Raw genomic sequence first — 20,400 nt, forward strand, 5'->3', positions numbered from 1 at the left:
TAGGTAGTCTAGAGGCAGTTTTTAAAGCGGAGTTCCATGCAAAAATGGAACTTCTTCTTTTTGGAACCCCCCTCTGGTGTTACATTTGGCACCTTTCAGGGGGGAGGGGGGGTGCAGATACCTGTCTAATACAGGTATTTGCACCCACTTCCTGGCATAGACTCCCATGGGAGTCTATGCCTCTTCCCGTCCCTCCGCGCTGTCTCCTGGGAAACACACAGGTCCCAGGAGATAGCAGGGACCAATTACGACGCGCAGTGCGACTCGCACATGCGCGGTAGGGAACCGGGAAGTGAAGCTGCAACGCTTCACTTCCTGATTCCCCCAGCTAGGATGGTGGCGGCAGCTGCCAAGAGTCAAGCGATTGATCGGCGTCGGCTGCCGACATCGCTGGACCCTGGGACAGGTAAGTGTCTATTTATTAAAAGTCAGCAGCTGCAGTATTTGTAACTGCTGGCTTTTAATATATTTTTTTTTTTTTTTTAGGTGGACTTCTGCTTTTTTAGCTGTTTTAGAAGCAGAGAAAAAAACCCTTCTGTTTTGCGTATTTGAGAGCGTTTTTCCTGGCAGAACAAATGAAAAAACACTAAACGCTCCTAAATGTTAGTACAAAAAAAAAGTTCAAAATCTGTTAACATTGGTGTTTTTATAAGCTATTGTGCATGGAGCGTTAGACAGGAGACCTTAACCTACCAGAATGTCTTTGGAGTTTGGGAGGAAACCCATGCAAGCACAGGCAGAACATGTACGCTCTGTGGTTGGGATTCAAACGGATGACCCTAGTGCTGCAAGGCAGAAGTGCTAACCACTAAGCTATTGTGCTAGTAGTAGACATATGGGTTATACCGTTGCTTTCAGTAGGAATAGGACAGCAGCAAAGTAGTCCCTTTAACAGCCTCGTATACCCCTCACACTACCACCATGCTTCATTTTTTTCGGTAGTGTCCTAGGAGGATTGGACGTCTCTTCAGCTAAAGGTTTAAGCTACTGTCACCAGTGGCTCTCAGTCTCTATGGTAGGGTGGGCACCGGATTACAGTGATAGCCAACCACACTGATCACATGACCGAGAAGCAGAAATATACATTTTTAGAACCCTTTCACACCGGGCCGCCTATAGCGTCAGCGGTAAAATGCCGCTATTTTTAGCGGCATTTTACCGTGGGATTAGTGGCGCATTTCGGCCGCTAGCGGGGCGCTTTTACCCCTGCTAGCGCCCGAGAAAGGGTTAAAACCGCCCGCAATAGCGGCGTTTTGCTGGCGGTATCACACCGCTTCTTCACCGCTCGAAAGAAGCTGCTGGCAGGACTTTTTTTCCTGTCCTGCCAGTGCAGCGCTCCAGTGTGAAAGCCCTCGGGCTTTCACACTGGAGACAATGCTGCAGCTGTTTGAGGGCGGATTGCAGGCGCTATTTTTAACACTATAGCGCCTGCAAAACGCCCTCGGTGTGAAAGGGGTCTTAAAGAACTGGCTTCTGTCAGCTATAAAGGGTTAAAGGATAAGTTCCCTTTAAAAAAATAACAAATAACTGCACATTTTATTTTTTTTTTGCAGGTAAAAATGTATTTATTTTTTTTATTTTTATTTTATTTGAAGCCTGTAAAGCACCAGGGATCAGCAAATCACTAATGCCATGTAGGTCTTCTGCAGATCTTTCAGTGTGTCTGTGTTACCGTACAGGCAAGCAGATACTCTCACAGGAAGAATAAATGTATTACCATGGCGCTTCACAGTGCAGTGGTTGTCCATTGAGAACTACAAGCTGACAGCCACAAAGTATGTTGGGGCTTGTAGTTCATTCACACACAGCTGTGTGAATGAATGATGTGGCCGAAGCCCCTGGTTTAAATAAGTGACAACTAGTGGGGGGGGGGGGGAATCGAGCAGTGGCTGCAGCATTGAGAACATGTTACATGTTCCACACTAAAAATGGGTGGAACATGTAACATGTTCTCAAAGGTGAACTTAGCCTTTAAAAACTATTAAGCAATCCAGCTGTATAGCTGGCTGTACCTGGTAGAATTTTGGCTGATTCCTCTAAATCTGCAGAAATTCTAACAGTGGGTGGCACTGCCAGCTCAACAAAAGTCTGTTATTGAATCAACTATTCTTAAATGAGCCGGGCTGAAAATTGTGGGTTGAACAGTGCCCTCCGCCAATCGGTCGCAGGCACTGTTTAGGTATTTTGACAGCTGGTAATAGCGGCTGTCAGAATACAACATCCCAGCAAGGGGGATTTTTGTATGGATGGGAAAATCTATTAGTGTTTGGCTAGCAAATTGATAACTAACAAATCAAAATAACTTACCTGTAATCCTGTGAGAAGGACAGGAAATCGGATAATACCACTACTATACTAGAATAGGTTTGTCTTAAAGTGGTTGTAAAGCCTTACATATACCCAGTGAAGTAACTGGCTTCAGGTGATACAGAGATGCCACAAATCCTCCTACATACGTTGTGCCTGTTTATCTGCAGTTTTTTTTCTCTACATCTGTTCAAAGTGCTGAATTATTAAGCTTGTCTGAAAGTTCAGTACAAAAGAGTGACGTTACACTCTGCAGAGCTGAGTGAGGAGAGAGTTGGATTGAATTGACACTTAGTGCTTCTAATTGAGACAAGTGCACCTTATAGATGGATATGCTTTGTTCATATGTCATGTCTGAGATTTACAACTACTTTAACACCTTCACACTGATCGTACACAAATATGCAGCCCCACTGGACCGGGCTTTTTTCTGCAGGGCCGCATATTTGTGTATCTCCCTGTGCTTGGAGCGAGACCGAGGTCTTAGCGGAGGCCCCATGCTAACATTCGGGACCTGGGAACTCCCGATTCTGGATCACATGATGGCTGTGATAGCCTCTGATCAGTCACTGTGAAGCCCGCCCCTATGTTTTCGCTCTCTGTGAATGAGCGAGAGAGGTACATTGTATCTTTTTCTCTCTCTCTCTCTCTCTCTCTCTCTCTCTCTGCAGAGAAAAAATAAAATATATAATAAAAAATCTAATTAAAAAAATAATACCTAGATCAAGATTTGATCTAGGTTGTTGCCAGGATAAGTGTTTGGGTCAAAGGTCGAGGTCAGCATTTTTTTTTTTTACCTTTTTTTGTTTTGTTTTTTTGTTTTTTTTTTGCTCTTTTCAATTAGTATCAGTATCAGTATGTTTTAGGTAGAATAAAACCAAAACAAAATTATTTTGGGCTGTACTATAGGTACAAACCACTAACATACACATACCTGGTATCGTTAGATTCTCAAGAGCAGGAGAATTTAGTTTGGGGGGGTTTTGGTTGAAGGTTATGTTAGTAACAGTAAATATACCGCTAAATTAAAAATATATATATATATTTTACTATTTTGGGACAGTTTTCCTTTGATAAAAAAAAAAATCAGGAGCTATCCATTACCATTTACCACCAAATGAAAACCCAATTTGTCCTGAAAAAAAAATAGTATAATCCATCTGGATGCACAAAGTAGTGTTATGTACGGCTTTACTAATGTCAACATTCCGAAATTGTGCTTGAGCATTAAGATTTGTTTTTTACCCTTTAGCCCCGGTTCACACAGGGGCGGCACGACTTGCAGGTCGCCTCAGCGAGGCGACCTGCAAACGACTTCCGAGGCGACTTGCAAAACGACTTCTGCATAGAAGTCTATGCAAGTCGCCCCCAAAGTAGTACAGGAACCTTTTTCTAAGTCGGAGCGACTTGCGTCGCTCCTATTAGAACGGTTCCGTAGCACAGAACGGGAGGCGACTTGTCAGGCGACTAGGTCGCCTGACAAGTCGCCCCTGTGTGAACCGGCCCTTAGGCTTGAAGGGATTAAGGAATGACTACATTTTCCAGTGTTTGGGGCAGACTGCTTATCCTGGGAGAACTGTAGAAGGCAGATAGAGTAAGATAGCATAGACTTTTTGGACCTAGCACTGCACTCTGTGTATTCTCTTTTGTACAACCTCCTTGTCTGCTCATCTAATTTTGCCTGTTTGTGTGACCTCTCCTGCTCTGTGTTGTCCTCTTCCCCTTGTTCGGTTTCCTGTGTTGTTCAAGGTTAGATTTAGATGGCAAAAAGACTTAAAGCAGTAATGTATCGCTTTAGAGGGCTGTGCTCCTGTGTCTGAAGCTTCTCTGCTTGGTGTGCTCTCCTGAGCTATGAGCCGCCCCTCCTCCATGTACTGCACAGAGCTGCATTGTGCACCCAAGCTGAGAACAGCCCATTACTGCCCTGGTGCACACACTGTATCTCGCCATTATATATGACACTCAGATGGATGTATCAGTGTGGAACATGGCACAGATCTGTAGCTTCTCCCCAGCATGAAGGCAAATGAGTTTCCTTCAGCCGAAGCTGCTTCAAGTATGAAACTCGCTCTGCAGAAATAGATTTTGTGTTAGTGTGATATCAGTCCAACCGTCTTGTATTTCCTTGCAGCCTGTACTGTACTCGCTCCCACTTCTCATCTTGATAGCTTCTTTGTATGTGTGTAAGATCCAGACCTGTATAGCCAGATGGAAGGCAGATACATAGCACAGCCACAAGGCTTTCTATATTAGGAGCGCTCATAACTTGGCAATCTACTATGCGGTTATGAGGTGTGAATAGATCCTCCTTTAGGGCTCCTTCAATCCAGTAAGCTTTGCCAGCTTTAGTGCGCTGAAAACGGAGCATGTCGAAGGTAGCAATGCCATTCTCACCAGGGCAATAAAAAATTCATGGAGCATCTTTGGAGTCTTGCCTCATAGTACGTTATTTTTGACAGAGTTCTTGGCACTGTAAGCATGTGAATTTCTGTATAAACACCCATGCTTTCCCCATATGTCACCTATTCCTAATGCTCATTATCGCCCTAACAGTTAACCCCATAACCATTCGAACTCCCTGAAATTAACACTTAACCCACCTCCTAACACTTGAAGCCTAATTGAAGTCTCACATCTTTCTTTTTAAATTTCTGTGCCCCGTATATTTTGTCTTTTAACTGAATATCCTTTAAAAATGTCTTTAAAATCTCATTTTTCTTAGTGTAAATGCTTACCCTGCCTTCCCACATCAGTTCTCGATACTCTCATGAATATATAATGGCTACGCCCTTAAATTGTCCTCATGCAGATTTGTAGTGCGAAGGAAGAGGGGAATGTGTCTGACCACGCTGCCATGTACACTCCATATTACACACCTGGTCAAAATCTGCTGCTGCCCCATAATGTCAGTTTTGAGTGGAGAAAGATTAGTTTTTATCTCCAGGTTTTGTAATTCACAGGAGCTGGAGCTCAGAGACTTCAAAGTGCTTCTCCAGATTTTTCTCCAGATTTTACCAGGAACCAGCAGGTTAAGTGTTTTGCAGTTATAATCTAGGACCTGACAGTAGTTCAGGAGGTCTGTGCATAGGAGTCAGGAGGACTCCAGTCTCTCTCTCTCCAGGAGTCAGAGAGGCAGCATGGCGCAGCCAGAGCATGCATATCTACAGGAGGAAGATTTAGTCTGGTGTGTCAATGTACCTTGTTATATTCCTGCAATCTCCTCAGCACCGAGGTCCATGATCTCTGGATACTTTCATGTTCTCCGTGTGGCCTTACAGTGAGTGACCCTGACACAGACTTCATTTTCCCTTCCTGCTCCAGTGTTTTTTTTTTTTTCTGTGAGTACCCCTATGGGAAATTCCTTACTCTATAGTAAGTTAATATGGCCAATTACACTATACAATGCCTTGAAAATGTCCACATTTTGTCATGCTACAATCAAAAATGTAAATGTATTTCATTGGGATGTTATGTGATAGACCAACACAAAGTGACACATAATTATGAAGTGAAAGGAAAACGATAAATGGCTTTCAATTTTTGTGTGTTGTGCATTTTTTATTCGGCCTCCTTTACTCTGATACCCATAACTAAAATCTACTGAATCCAATTCCCTTCAGAAGTCACCTAATTAGTAAATAGTCCACCTGTGTTCAATTTAGTCTGTTTAAATACAGCTGTTCTGTGAAGCACTTAAAGGTTTATTGGAGAACCTTAGTGAACAAACAGCATCATGAAGGCCAAGGAACACACCAGACAGGTCAGGGATAAAGTTGTGGATGTTTAAAGCAGGGTTAGGTTATGAAAAAAATATCCCAAGCTTTGAACATCTCACGGAGCACTGTTCAATTTATCATCCGAAAATGCAAAGAGTATGGCACAACTGCAAACCTACCAAGACATGGCCGTCCACCTAAACTGACAGGCCGGGCATGGAGAGCATTCATCAGAGAAGTAGCCAAGAGACCCATGATAACTCTGGAGGAGCTGGAGATCCACAACTCAAGTGGGAGAATCTGTCCACAGGATAACTTTTAGTCGTGCACTCCACAAATCTGGCCTTTATGGAAGAGTGGCAAGAAGAAAGCCATTGTTGAAAGAAAGTCATAAGAAGTCCCGTTTGCCATTTGCGAGAAGCCATGTGGAAGAAGGTGCTCTGGTCAGATGAGACCAAAATTGAACTTTTTGGCCTAAAAGCAAAACGCTATGTGTGGCAGAAAACTAACACTGCACATCACCCTGAAAACACCATCCCCACTGTGAAACATGGTGGTGGCAGCATCATGTTGTGGGAATGCTTTTCTTCAGCAGGGACAATGAAGCTGGTCAGAGTTGATGGGAAGATGGATGGAGCCAAATACAGGGCAACCTTAGAAGAAAACCTGTTAAGAGTCTGCAAAAGACTTGAGATTGGGACAGAGTTTCACCTTCCAGCAGGACAATGACCCTAAACATGCAGCCAAAGCTACAATGGAATGGTTTAGATCAAAGCATATTTATGTGTTAGAATGGCCCAGCCAAAGTCCAGATCCAAATCCAATTGAGAATCTGTGGCAAGACTTGAAAATTGCTGACAGAGCATGAGCTATTTTGCAAAGAAGAATGGGCAAAAATGTCACTTGATGTGCAAAGCTGGTAGAGACATCCCTAAAAAGATTTGCAGCTGTAATTGCAGGTTCTACAAAGTATTGACTCGGGGGGGTTGAATACAAATGCACGCCACACTTTTCACATATTTGTAAAAAAATTTTAAAACCATTTATCTTTTTCCTTCCACTTCACAATTTTATGTGCCACTTTGTGTTGGGCTATCACATAAAATTCCAATAAAATACATTTACGTTTTTGGTTGTAACATGACAATGTGGAAAATTTCAAGGGGTATGAATACTTTCAAGGTACTGGAAGTGCAAGGGAAGCAGTCCTGAGGGCATAGCCAGCTTAAAATCTGTTAATCGTGCCAGGGTGTCCCTAAGCGGCATGATACAGATTGCTCGAATCACTGTCCCCTGCTTCTTTCAGGGGCAACTTTCTCCTCTGTTTTTTTTCAGGGAGTAATTCTCTACTACAGTGTCTGAGTTTATGGATAAAATTGCAGCCATTATCAGAATGGGAGGTAGTAAGCATTCTTCCAAAGTCCATCTCTGAATTCTCTGGTCATTCGAGGATGGGGAGGGCACTATACCTTATCCTTATTGGTACAGAATAAGTTTCAGCCTGCAGACACTGCTTCAAGACTTAAAGCGTTTGTTAACCCAAAAAAAAAAAAAAAACCTGATCCTGTTCCTTTAAGGCATGTTATACAGCACAGCGCTTGTGCTGTGTCATTTGGCCCCCTGTATACCCTAAAAAACCTGGCTGATCCTGCCTGGCTATACCCTCCGCCCTGCAAACAGACCACGATAATCATGTCTGTGTCCTCTGTCTTCCTCCCCCCTCCCTGCTCGTAGCTGCGCCTGCTCCTCTCGTATCTGATTATAAATCTTCTTATCCCCTCTGTAGCATTAGAACATCTGTCCCTGTGCCTGTATAATGTAAAAACTCAGCCGATCTATACCTGTATAAACGGCTCCAGCTGCTCAGCTGATTGTCGTCTCTCTCTTCTCTCTCCCCTTTCTCCACCGGCTGACGTCAGCAGGACGGCTCGCCCCCGCGCACTTCAGCTCTGAGCTGGAGAAACAAGGGAGCTGACGTGTCAGCTGAGCACTCAGAGTGCAGCTTATACAGGTACAAATCTGCAGTTTTTTTACATTACACAGACACAGGGATAAATGTTATGATACAGAGGGGATAAGACTATGTTCGTACAGTGGGTTAACAACCACTTTTAAGGATACCATCTTAATCTTTATCATGTAGTCAGCAGATGTGTAAACTTGGAGCTACCCATACCAGTTACACCTAAAGATATTAGTCTGGGTTCCTTGAAAAGCTCCCAGCCTGTTAAGACTTCTCCAGTGCAGACCCTATTGCAAAAAGATCTTCTGCCCCAAGGGCCAGTTTATTGCCAAGATTCTCTTTGGCCTTTGCTGTTGAAGCCCGGGTCCTGAGGGACAGGAGCCTATTAGACTTGGTTATCCCTATGATTCAGAAAGCTATCAAATAAAGTTCTTGCAAAGTCTCCCATTGCATTTGAAAGGTGCATGTCAGGTTAGTGTAAGGCATGAAAATGCCATTCCATAAAGTTTTCTGTGGGACAGAACATCATCAAGGGTAAGATCTTGGCCTTATTGGTTCTTTCTCAGAGACCACTTGTCTCTCAGTCCCTAGTAAAGACCTTTGTGCAGGCCCACATTGTTCCTTCTGTCCATTACCTGATAACTCTGTGGGATCTCAACATGGTTCTTTCAGTTCCTCCAAAATCGCCTTTTTTAAGCAATTTAGCCCTTACCCTGTCCAAGCACATTCTACTCAATCAGTTAGTGCTTTTTGGGCTTCCCAGGATTAGGCATCTGTTTCTCAGGTTTGGAAGGGTACCCCCTGGTCTTTTTTGTTCACACTTGCATTTTACCTGGTAGACCTTCATGCCTCAGCTCATTAAGACTTTTTGTTTCTACATGCAGCTCCCATAGGCTTGGCTGAGCCACCTGTGTTAACATATTTGTTTCTGTGGGCCTGTTAGCTTTCAATTGCTAAATTGCCCCACCCATCAGTTGGACTACTTTTAGACATCCCAATGAATATACAGTTTACAAATAAGAAAATAGGATTATCCCCTCCTGCTATTGTTTGATACAAAGTTGAGGCGTGCTGGGAGTAGGTGATGGTTATTCTGGGCTGTCCTTTTCAGCTTTTGTTTGCAAGTGTCCAATCTCCTGAAGGCAATAGCATAACCCAATCTATAACCCAATCTATCTGAATATTTCACTCCGTCTCTCTCAATGCTTTTCAATAAAAGGATTTTACAAGTCAAAAATCGTATTAACTTAACTTTGTACGTCCTGGTTTTTTGGTTGGTAGTGTAGTCAGTACCTTCTAGCTGCATCCTGGGAAGGCTACATCACCACCACCTTGCAGTTAGCTCACATGTGTTAAATCTCACAAGATTTTGTGAGACAGTTGAGGTGGCATGTGATTGTTTAAAAGATGCCACTGGCTGAGTATTGTGTTTTGACGTTCACGTTTGCTAAAGCCATGGCAATATGCCAACAATAACAAACTAAACCAGATCTCATACAGTACATTGAATGTCTTCAGTGGTCTGGTACAGAAAAGGTGGATAAAGAAACTGGCCACCAATGACTTTAACATTTTAAAATGGCAGAGCAAATTCCCATGAGGGGGTGGAAAGAAACATTGGGATATGTGAAGAGTGAAAAAGAGGAGGCACGTAATATTTATCATACGATATACATTTCAATAACGGTGGCAGTTTCATATAAGGAGGTGAAGGTTCAATTTAAAATGTTTCAATGAGGTTAAACTTTAAGGCTCGGTTCACACTATTGGGAATTGGATGTGGGATTCTCCGCATCTAATTTGCATGTCAGGAGATTGTGACCATCTCTCGATGGCGCTGGTTCACACATCTCTGGAGCGGCTGCTGAGCGAATTGCAAAGGAGTCCTGTATGTCTCCTGGTCCGTTCCAGGTCCGAATTCTGCCAAAAATTGGGACTGAAATCGGACCTGAAACGGTGAACAGGGGTGTACCAGACCCCTGCTGTGAGCCGCAGTGTGAACCCAGCCTAAGGAATTCACTGCAGACCTGTTAATCTGACATCTTTGTGGGTTTCTGGGTAGGACTTTTTACTTTTTGTCACATGATTCTGTGGTATGTTGTGTAGAATTTTCTGAAATAAAAATGGGTGGAGTTTAAACCAGTGAACGCACTGGTTTGCATTTTCACAGGCCTTGATTCAGGACCTTTCAGAAGACATCAGAATATATAGGTATTTAGCTGGTAGAACAGGAAGCTATCAGGATTAAGTATGAACCCGTTGGGAGGCTTTGTCCTTTAAGTCATAGTTTGACTGGATTGCAAGTTTAAGGCTCTCATATACAGTTGTGTTCATAAGTTTACATACCCTGGCAAAATGTATGATCCTTGTCCATTTTTCAGAGAATATGAATGATGACACAAAAACATTTCTTTCACCCATGGTTAGTGTTTGGCTGAAGCCTTTTTTTATTAATTTAACTGTTTACTGTATTTAAATCATAATTTCAACAGAAACTAGCCAAATGACCCTGATTAAAAGTTTGCATATCCCAGTGCTTTAATACCGTGTATTGCCCCCATTAACATCAATGACAGCTTGAAGTCTTTTGTGGTATTTGTGGATGAGACACTTTATCTTCTCAGATGGTAAAGCTGGCCATTCCTCTTGGCAAAAAGCCTCCAGTTCCTGTAAATTCTTGGGCTGTCTTGCATGAACAGCACGTCCGAGATCTCCCCAGAGTGGCTTAATGATATTGAGATCAGGAGACTGAAATGTCCACTCCAGAACCTTCACTTTTCTTCTGTTTTTTGATAACCTACTGCATTCATCTTGCCATCATTTTTTACCATATTTCCTGTGCCTTTGTAGCTCACACATCCCCAAAACATCAGCCATCCACCTCCGTGTATAGTAGGAATGGTGTACCTTTCACCATAGGCCTTGTTGACTCCTCTCCAAATGTAGTGTTTATGGTTGTGGCCAAAAAGCTCAATTTTGGTCTCACTCCAAATGACTTTGTGCCAGAAGGTTTGAGGCTTGTCTCTGTGCTCTTTGGCATATTGTTAGGTGGATACTTTGTGCAATTTGTGTAGTAATGGCTTTCTTCTGGCAACTCGACCAGGCAGTCCATCTTTCTTCAAGTGCCTCCTTATTGTGCATCTTGAAACCACCACACCACTTGTTTTCAGAGAGTCCTGCATTTCATCTGAAGTTATTTGTAGGTTTTTCTTTGCATCCTGGACAATTTTCCTGGCAGTTGTGGTTGAAATTTTAGTTGGTCTACCTAAGCGTGGTTTGGTTTCAATAGAACCCCTCATTTTCCACTTCTTGATTTGAGTTTGAACACTGCTGATTGGCATTCTCAATTCCTTTGATATCTCTCTATATCACTTTCCTGTTTTGTACAGTTCAACTACCTTTTCCCGCAGATCCTTTGACAGTTCTTGTGCATTCCCCATGACTCAGAATCCAGAAACGTCAGCGCAGCAATGGATGAAAGATGCAAGGGTCTGTCAGGAGTCCAGAAACTCATTGACCCCTTATATATATACACACACACACACACACACACACACACACACACACACACACACACACACACACACACACACACACAAGCATTAATTACAAGTTACCTTTAATAGCCTTTCAAACCCCTTTGTGTAAACTTGTGTGCATGTTATCAGGCCAAAATCACCAGGGTATGTAAACTTTTGATCAGGGTAATTTGGGTAGTTTTTGTTGTCATTATGATTTAACCACTTCAACCCCGGAGAGATTTACCCCCTTCCTGACCAGAGCACTTTTTACAATTTGGCACTCCGTCGCTTTAACTGCTAATTGCGCGGTCATGCAATGCTGTACCCAAACGAAATTTGCGTCCTTTTCTTCCCACAAATAGAGCTTTCTTTTGATGGTATTTGATCACCTCTGCCGTTTTTTATTTTTTGCGCTATAAACGGAAAAAGACCGAAAATTAAAAAAAAAAATGATATTTTCTACTTTTTATTATAAAAAAATCCAATAAACTCAATGTTAGTCATACATTTAGGCCAAAATGTATTCAGCCACATGTCTTTGGTAAAAAAAATGTCAATAAGCGTATATTTATTGGTTTGTGCAAAAGTTATAGCATCTACAAACTAGGGTACATTTTCTGGAATTTACACAGCTTTCAGTTTATGACTGCCTATGTCATTTCTTGAGGTGCTAAAATGGCAGGGCAGTACAAAACCTCCCCAAATGACCCCATTTTGGAAAGTAGACACCCTAAGGAAATTGCTGAGAGGCATGTTGAGCCCATTGAATATTATTTTTTTTTTGTCCCAAGTGATTGAATAATGACAAAAAAAAAAAAAATTACAAAAAGTTGTCACTAAATGATATATTGCTCACACAGGCCATGGGCATATGTGGAATTGCACCCCAAAATACATTCAGCTGCTTCTCCTGAGTACGGGATACCACATGTGTGGGACTTTTTGGGAGCCTAGCTGCGTACGGGGCCCTGAAAATCAATCACTGCCTTCAGGATTTCTAAGGGCGTACATTTTTGATTTCACTCTTCACTGCCTATCACAGTTTCGGAGGCCATGGAATGCCCAGGTGGCACAAAACCCCCCCCCCCCCCCAAATGACTCCATTTTGGAAAGTAGACACCCCAAGCTATTTGCTGAGAGGCATGGTGAGTCTTTTTCCTGCAACTTGTGTCACAATATAAAATATTCCATGGACTCGACATGCCTCTCAGCAAATAGCTTGGAGTGTCTACTTTCCAAAATGGGGTCATTTGGGGGGGGGGGGGGTTTGAACTTTTCTGGCATTTTATGCACAACATTTAGAAGCTTATGTCACACATTACCCACTCTTCTAACCACTTGAAGACAAAGCCCCTTCTGACACTTTTTGTTTACATGAAAATATAATTTTTTTTTTGCAAGTAAATTACTTTGAACCCCCAAACATTATATATTTTTTTAAAGCAAATGCCCTACAGATTAAAATGGTGGGTGTTTTCATTTTTTTTTTTTCACACAGTATTTGCGCAGCAATTTTTCAAACGCATTTTTTGGGGAAAAAACACACTTTTTAAAATTTTAATGCACTAAAACACACTGTATTGCCCAAATGTTTGATGAAATAAAAAAGATGATCTTAGGCCGAGTACATGGATACCAAACATGACATGCTTTAAAATTGCGCACAAACGTGCAGTGGCAACAAAATAAATACATTTATAAAAGCCTTTAAAAGCATTTACAGGTTACCACTTTAGATTTACAGAGGAGGTCTACTGCTAAAATTACTGCCCTCGATCTGACCTTCGCTGTGATAGCTCACATGCATGGTGCAATTGCTGTTTACATTTGACGCCAGACTGACGCTGGCGTCCGCCTTAGCGCGAGAGCAGGGGGGGACAGGGGTGCTTTTTTTTTTTTTTTTCTTTATTATTTTTTTGCTTTTTTATCTTATTTTTAAACTGTTCCTTTCATTTTTTTTTTTTTAATCATTTTTATTGTTATCTCATGGAATGTAAATATCGCCTATGATAGCAATAGGTAGTAACAGGTACTCTTTTTTGAAAAAATTGGGGTCTATTAGACTCTAGATCTCTCCTCTGCCCTCAAAGCATCTGACCACACCAAGATCAGTGTGATAAAATGCTTTCCCAATTTCCCAATGGCGCTGTTTACATCCGGCGAAATCTAAGTCATGAAATGCTCGTAGCTTCCGGTTTCTTAGGCCATAGAGATGTTTGGAGCCACTCTGGTCTCTGATCAGCTCTATGGTCAGCTGGCTGAAACACGGGCTGCATTCTCAGGTTTCCTGTTGAGACAGGAGAGCCAGAGAAAAACACGGAAGACGGTGGGGGGGGACATTCCCTCCCACTGCTTGTAAAAGCAGTCTAGAGGCTAATTAGCCACTAGGATTGCTTTTACATGAAAGCCGACTGCTGGCTGAAAAGAATGATACCAAGATGATACCTAAACCTGCAGGCATCATTCTGGTATAACCACTCAAAGTCGTGAATGGCGTACCTGAAGACAAAAAAATGGTTAACAATAAAACACTGTAAACGGTAAAGTATAAAAAATTGCATACCTGAAAAGCAAACATGATAAAACATAATAACAATAAAACATTGCAGAACAGAATACAGTAAAAAAGAGCAGAGCAATAGAGAGAGAGAACAATAAAACGACAACTATTTTTTTTTTTATTTTATATATTTTTTTTTGTTTGTTTTTATACACTTTTTTTTGTAACTGTAACTTTTATAACGGTAACCGGTTCCAGGTTCGGGTGTCTCAAAATGCGATGGCATCTTGGGAGACCCTGTGAAAGTGTGCCTAGTCTGTGCAATGCTGTACCCTACGCTAATACTAAACTAGTGAATGGTAGCGTTCAAAACATTCACCAATGCAAAGACCAGGATTGTCAGGACAGGAGGGAAAATAATAGCAGGTGTTACGCCTATATTTGCGCTTGCTGCAGACACGACATCTTTTTTGGGGGGGTTCGTTGGGTAGGGGTACTCGGGAGGACATAAAGAAAATGCCTCTCATGTAGCCGACTGCATTTGGTTGGGGATGTGAATGGGGGAAGTACAGGCGCTGCAGAAGTGGTGGGTTCCCAATTATTAGGAATGGCGAATGCAGCAGGAAGGGCATTATGGGCACGACGGGCCTGTGTTTGTCTTCTTCTTGGTGGCAGCGGGACACTACTTGTGCTTGCCACCTCACCAGCTCAAACTGCTCTTATGGGACTCGCCATGTCACCAAGTGTTACTGCAGTGCTGGTTTGACTATGGCCGGGGTGTACTAGGCCGCTGGTGCTTGCCAGTTACCAAAAAAACTGTTAACGATCGCATGGATCAGGCCTGACTCTGCGAACGCTGCAGTTATGTGTTTAGTGTTTTATAAGTGACAGTGATCGATCGATACTACACTTGGGTGGGCTGGGCTGGGCCGGGCCAGGCAGAGGGGCAAAATGCAGGTGCTAGCAGGTATCTGGGCTGATCCCGTTAACACTGCGTTTTTGGGAACCCTAAACTGCTGGGGACGCTAGTATAGATCTGATCGGATCAGATATTGATCCGTTCAGATACTATACCACTAAGGGAGGTGTATGGTGCGTGCGTGGGTGTTAGCGGTACTGGCGCTAACCTGACGCTGCCTGGGGCGACGCATATCGCCGCCGGGCAATCAGGGGGCTAAACTTTTATTCGGTAATAAACTGCGGGTGCCCTGACACTATAAAAAATAAACTAATTAACCAGCGTCACCCGTAACAGTTATACGGTGATCACTGGTGAAAGGGTTAACTAGGGGGCAGTCAAGGGGTTAAAAGCTTTATTAGGTAGTATATGGGGGTCCCTGACGCTATAAAACGCTGACGGCGAACCTATATATTTACCTCCCTAACTAGTGTCACTAGTGACACTAATACAGCGATCAGAAAAATGATCGCTTAGTGACACTGGCGACGGGGGGTGATCAAGGGGTTAAAACTTTATTAGGGGGGGGGTTAGGGGGGTACCCTAGACCTAAAGGGGGCTAACACCCCTACCACACTAACTGTCACAAACTGACACCAATGCAGTAATCAGAAAAAAAAAAACTGCTGGTGTCAGTGTGACGGGGGGGGGGGGGGGGGGGGAGGGGTGATTAGGGGGTGATGGGGTGTAATGTGTGCCTGCCATGTTCTACTGTGTGTGTGTGTGTGTTGTGCACTCACTCAGATGTCTTCTCTCCTCGGCGCCGGAACGGAAAATACCGAGCCGAGGAGAGATGACATCACTATATCGCTGTATAGTAAACAGCAGCAGAGGAATGATTCCATTGATCGGGAGGGGGGGGGGGGGCACGAATGGATGGCCTCCCCCTCACCTCCGATCGCCGGGGGGAGAAATGCCGACCGCCTCGGGCACTGAGGGTACGTGATTCTGCCTGCCCGTGCAATTCTGCCGAGGTATATCGTCGTGAGGTGGTCGGCAACTGGTTAAAAAGAGTAAACTCAGCTGATTGATAATAAATGGCTTCAGTGAAAGAAACGTTTTTTGTGTTATCATTCATATTCTCTGAAAAATGGCCAAGAAATCATAAATTCTGCCAGGGTATGTAAACTTTTATGATCACAACTGTACACTGAAATTGTGCTTTCAGAGTTAGGTACAATCTATTCTAAAGGGAGCCGCCACGATTTGTGGTCATGGTGAAAAATGTGTGTTTATGAAATGGTTTATTATGACACGCCTTTTCAAAATCTTCAGCATCAGCTTCCTTTGTGGCTCTCAGCATTCAGCCACATGACCTCTCAGAGCCACAAAGAAAGTCAGTGGTAAATGCATTTTTCTGCTGGGATCACAGGTCTACGCAGGGAGCTGGTATCTATATAATGCCTATGTGTTCCTGATTGTGGGTCCTCCTCAGACTGATGTCCTAGTGGCGAAGTATCTCTGCTCAGGGCCACAACCCCAACATATCCTCTTAGTAGTAGCCTGGGAGGCAAATGTTCCCCCAGCCCAGTTCTTCTGTGTATCAGCTTTCTATAATCCCCTGTACATCAGCTCTCAAATTAGGCCAGTTGGGTGTCTAGTTTTTACATGTGCCAGGAACATGCTGAGAGGAGGAGAGAGCAGAGAGATCACATCATCAGTCTACAGGTTCTTCATTATTGTCCTATCACAGGCTGGGGGTAGGTAGATGACTTATACGTTTCTTACGTGTTCTACAGAAAAGTCATCTCAACAGACTAGACTGGCCTGTCCTGTTTTCAGAGAACAGGATGGCCAGAAAAAAAACCAAATCATTTGGAAGGTAAAACATGTTCAGTATATGCATTTTATGGTTTGCCTGGCTTTCGGATATAAGTTTATTAACAAAAACTGTCCTGTAGCGTGATTTATCCATAATTGTTGTGACTATATCTTAAAGTAATAATTTTACCTTTTTTATGTTGCTGCAGATAAACCAGTGGTGATGGTGTCCGTGAATTATCCCCAGGGTCTGACAAGGGAAGGAGAAGCTTTGGAATTAGTCTGCAGAGTCGTTGGTAAACCCAGGTAAATTGTGAATACTGTGCTACAATGGAGCTTTCTAGGACTTGTGCACACCATGTCTGTTGACTGTTGTCTGCGTACACCAATGACTGCTCAACACAGGGAAACATAGAAAACAATTGGTCCATATAGTGAACTTGGTGTTGAGTTATTCACTTTAAGGTCATCACAGAAGACCAGGGGGCACTCTTTACATCTGGAGGAAAAGAGATTCAACCTCCAAATGTGGAAAGGCTTCTTCACAGACCTGTGACGATGCGGATCAGACTCCCTCGAGAGCTGGTTCTGTCCAGCTCAGTAAATTGCTTTAAAAAAGGTCTGGGTTCTTTTCTAAATGTACTTAATATAACTGGATACTAATATAAAGTTAATAAAGTTGATACAGAGAATATCTGATTGCCCCTTGGGGGATCATGAAGGATTTTTTTCCCTGCTGGAACAAATTGGTTCATGCTTTGCAGTAGAGCTGCACGGTTCTGGATAAAATGAGAATCACATTTTTTTTGCTTAGAATAAAGATCACGATTCTCTCACATTTCTCAGCGTAACATCTTTCACATCATACAAAAAATTGGGCTAATTTTACTGTTAAGTTTTTTTTTTTTTTTGTTTGTTTTTTTTAATTCATTGAAGTATTTTTTCTTAAAAAATTGCCTTTGAAAGACCGCTGCGCAAGTACAGTGTGACAAAAAATATTGCAACAATCTCCATGTTATTTTCTAGGGCAGTGGTTCTCAACCTAACTAGTGTCGTGACCCCTTGATAAAATTTCCCAAGTTGTGGGTACCCTTAAAGCGGAGGTAAACCCATCCACAAAACAGTTTAATTTTCGGCACGTGCCGGAAATGTAACACTCCCATTGGTTGTGCTCTCAACCAAACTGTCAAACCATCCAATGGCTGGTGTCATAAATGATCACATGTGCAGCACCATGGTAGTTGTAGAATAAACAGAGGCAAAGATGGCAGCTTCCTTGGCTGAAAACGATAGGGGGGTTTACTTACACTTTAATGTAGTAATATGACTGAACAGAAGTGACTCCATCTTGTGCGGCCATAGAGTCATATAAATTCATATATCTTAACTTGTATATTCAGACTCTAGTTAAAGTTAACTAGTTCTGTTTTTTAGCTTTATAGCAGGTTTAAGAAAATATAGCTTCTGTAAGCAGTTTTATTCTGTACGTCTAAATAAAGAATTGTGTCTGGGCCCTTTCTGTGTAATGAGACATGAAACAGGGAAGCAGGACCCATGACTATGAGTCATGAAAGCAGATGGCATAATTAATGATATGTAATGATGTGAACTGTACACCTCTGTATTAACCATGCCCATCTTTGATATAATGATTGGTTAATGATAACGTATATAAGTTGTATACCCGCCCAGAATTAAATCCGATAGCTTTGAACATTTAGACTCTGTATCATCTCTTTTTGTGTTCACCAAGAGCTATCTCCTCAGTACTGAGAGGGTCTTGTGAGTGTGGTAATTGGTGTGATTATACCTAGCTGGTCTTGTCGGGAATACGGAAATACCGTTTTATCTACTTCACCTAACAGTAAAATTATTTTTGTAGCGTGGGTTATCGGCACCCAAGGCAAGACATGTAATTTGCGCCCCTAACCCATGGACATTTAGCGCTCCCTGAGTCGCTTCCACTCGTACAGTGTTAAAACCCCTTATGGTACATTTTAGGATGTACCACTCTTTCTCTTTGTTCTCCTTTCTTTCCCTTTTATCTCTCTATGGAAATTTCTTGTCCCCCCTCAAATCTCTCTCTCTAGCCATATTTCTTGTTCTTTCTCTTATTCTTTCTCTCCCTTTTCTTTGTTCCTTCCCCTCTTTTCTTTTCCCTTCCATGTATTCTCTATTTTTATTCCTTCTCTTACTCCTTGGTGGAGGGAATGGGATGAGTGGCAGTGCTGGCAGGGAGCTGGGATGAGTGGTAGTGCTGGTGGGGGGTGGGATCAGTGGCAGTGCTAGTGGGAATTCTGATCAGCCAACTTAGGTGCTCTTGATCAAGGTCACCTGCTGATCTGAGAACTGTAGTGGGCACTTTTAATGGCAACTCTAATCACAGGTAGTGTTATTCACTGTGTCTCCGAATTTGTGGTGTCTTGCAGCAGTGACACCTATGCCGAAATCGGGAAATAGGGTCTCCTCCAGCCCCACCCACTTCATTCCTCACTAGTCAGCTGACCTCTGGTTTCTGCCCCCCAGCCATGCTGTGAACTGAATGAGCGGCTGTGAAAAGACTGAGTGGACGGCCACGGGCTCCAAGAACAGCCCTGCTGGGTGGCCACAAAAAGGCTGGGAGAGCAGTGCGGGCTTCAGGAACAGCCCAGAATTCGATGACTGTGCTAAAAAAAATAGATATAATTTTTGGGGGATCAAAGTAATTTTCAAGCAAAGAATACAGATTTTAACTTGTAAGCAACAAGTGTCAAAAAAGGTTTAGTCTTTAGGTAGTTAAACTGCCCTCATTTACAAACAGAAGTTCATTCCTTTGATCTAAAAGAACCAAGAGATACATTGTTTCTCTTTATCGCTGTTCATAAACATTTGCTGGCTGAGTTTTTTTTTCTTTTGACAGCTCTGCACTTGTTTAACATGAATCAGGAAATGCTGTATTAAGATCGTGAGGGGGGTTGAATCGCGATCACGATATTTTAATGATTAATCGCACAGCTCTACTTTGCTGGATTTTTTGTCTTCCTCTGGATCAACTGTGGTTATAAATTGTGTATATAGGATTGTAATTTTTTTTCCTCTCTTTTTATTGGTTGAACTAGATGGATTTGACTTTTTTCAACCAGATTAACTATGTAACACTTATTATTATTATACAGGATTTATAAAGCGCCAACAGTTTGTGCAGTGCTTTACAATATAAAACAAGACAGTACAGTTACAATACAATAAAATAGAAGAGGGTTAAAAGGGCCCTGCTCGTAAGAGCTTCCAGTCTAATAGGGTAGGACAATTGTTTTCTATGTGCCCTGTTCACACCATAACAATGCAGCGCACTGCATGGAGTGAATGGCATTGCATGTCACAGCAACCCAATGTGCCGAGGGGCATAGACTTGAATGAAACGTCATTTTTTTTGGCACATCAATGAAGTTAAAGTTTAAAAAAAAAATGTAAACATTGCAAACACAATTAGAGCCACTATACAATGCACACCAGCATGCAACTCATTCATGGACTATGACACATTGTTGCAACTTTCCTGCTGCTATGGACTGAGATGAACTAAGACAACTAGAAGCCTCTACATCTGTGGTGTGTGTTTTTTCCATGTCACATATAACAATCATAGTAAAACATTCACCGATCAGCCATAACATTGACTACCCACCTAATAT

General features: G+C 42.5%; 1 protein-coding gene across 7 annotated transcripts in view; it reads left to right on the plus strand.

Moving 5' to 3' along the window:
* The window catches only part of CADM1 (cell adhesion molecule 1), a 544,514-nt gene that overhangs the window by 364,273 nt on the left and 159,841 nt on the right, over positions 1-20,400 (plus strand). For all 7 annotated transcript variants that reach the window (XM_073602402.1, XM_073602399.1, XM_073602401.1 and 4 more), the window contains one exon: positions 16,936-17,032. In XM_073602402.1, coding sequence (XP_073458503.1) covers positions 16,936-17,032 — 97 coding nt within the window. The remainder of the gene's footprint in view (positions 1-16,935; positions 17,033-20,400) is intronic.

The sequence above is a fragment of the Aquarana catesbeiana genome, linkage group LG10 (genome assembly GCF_042186555.1).
Source record: "Aquarana catesbeiana isolate 2022-GZ linkage group LG10, ASM4218655v1, whole genome shotgun sequence".
Classification (NCBI taxonomy): Eukaryota; Metazoa; Chordata; class Amphibia; order Anura; family Ranidae; genus Aquarana; species Aquarana catesbeiana.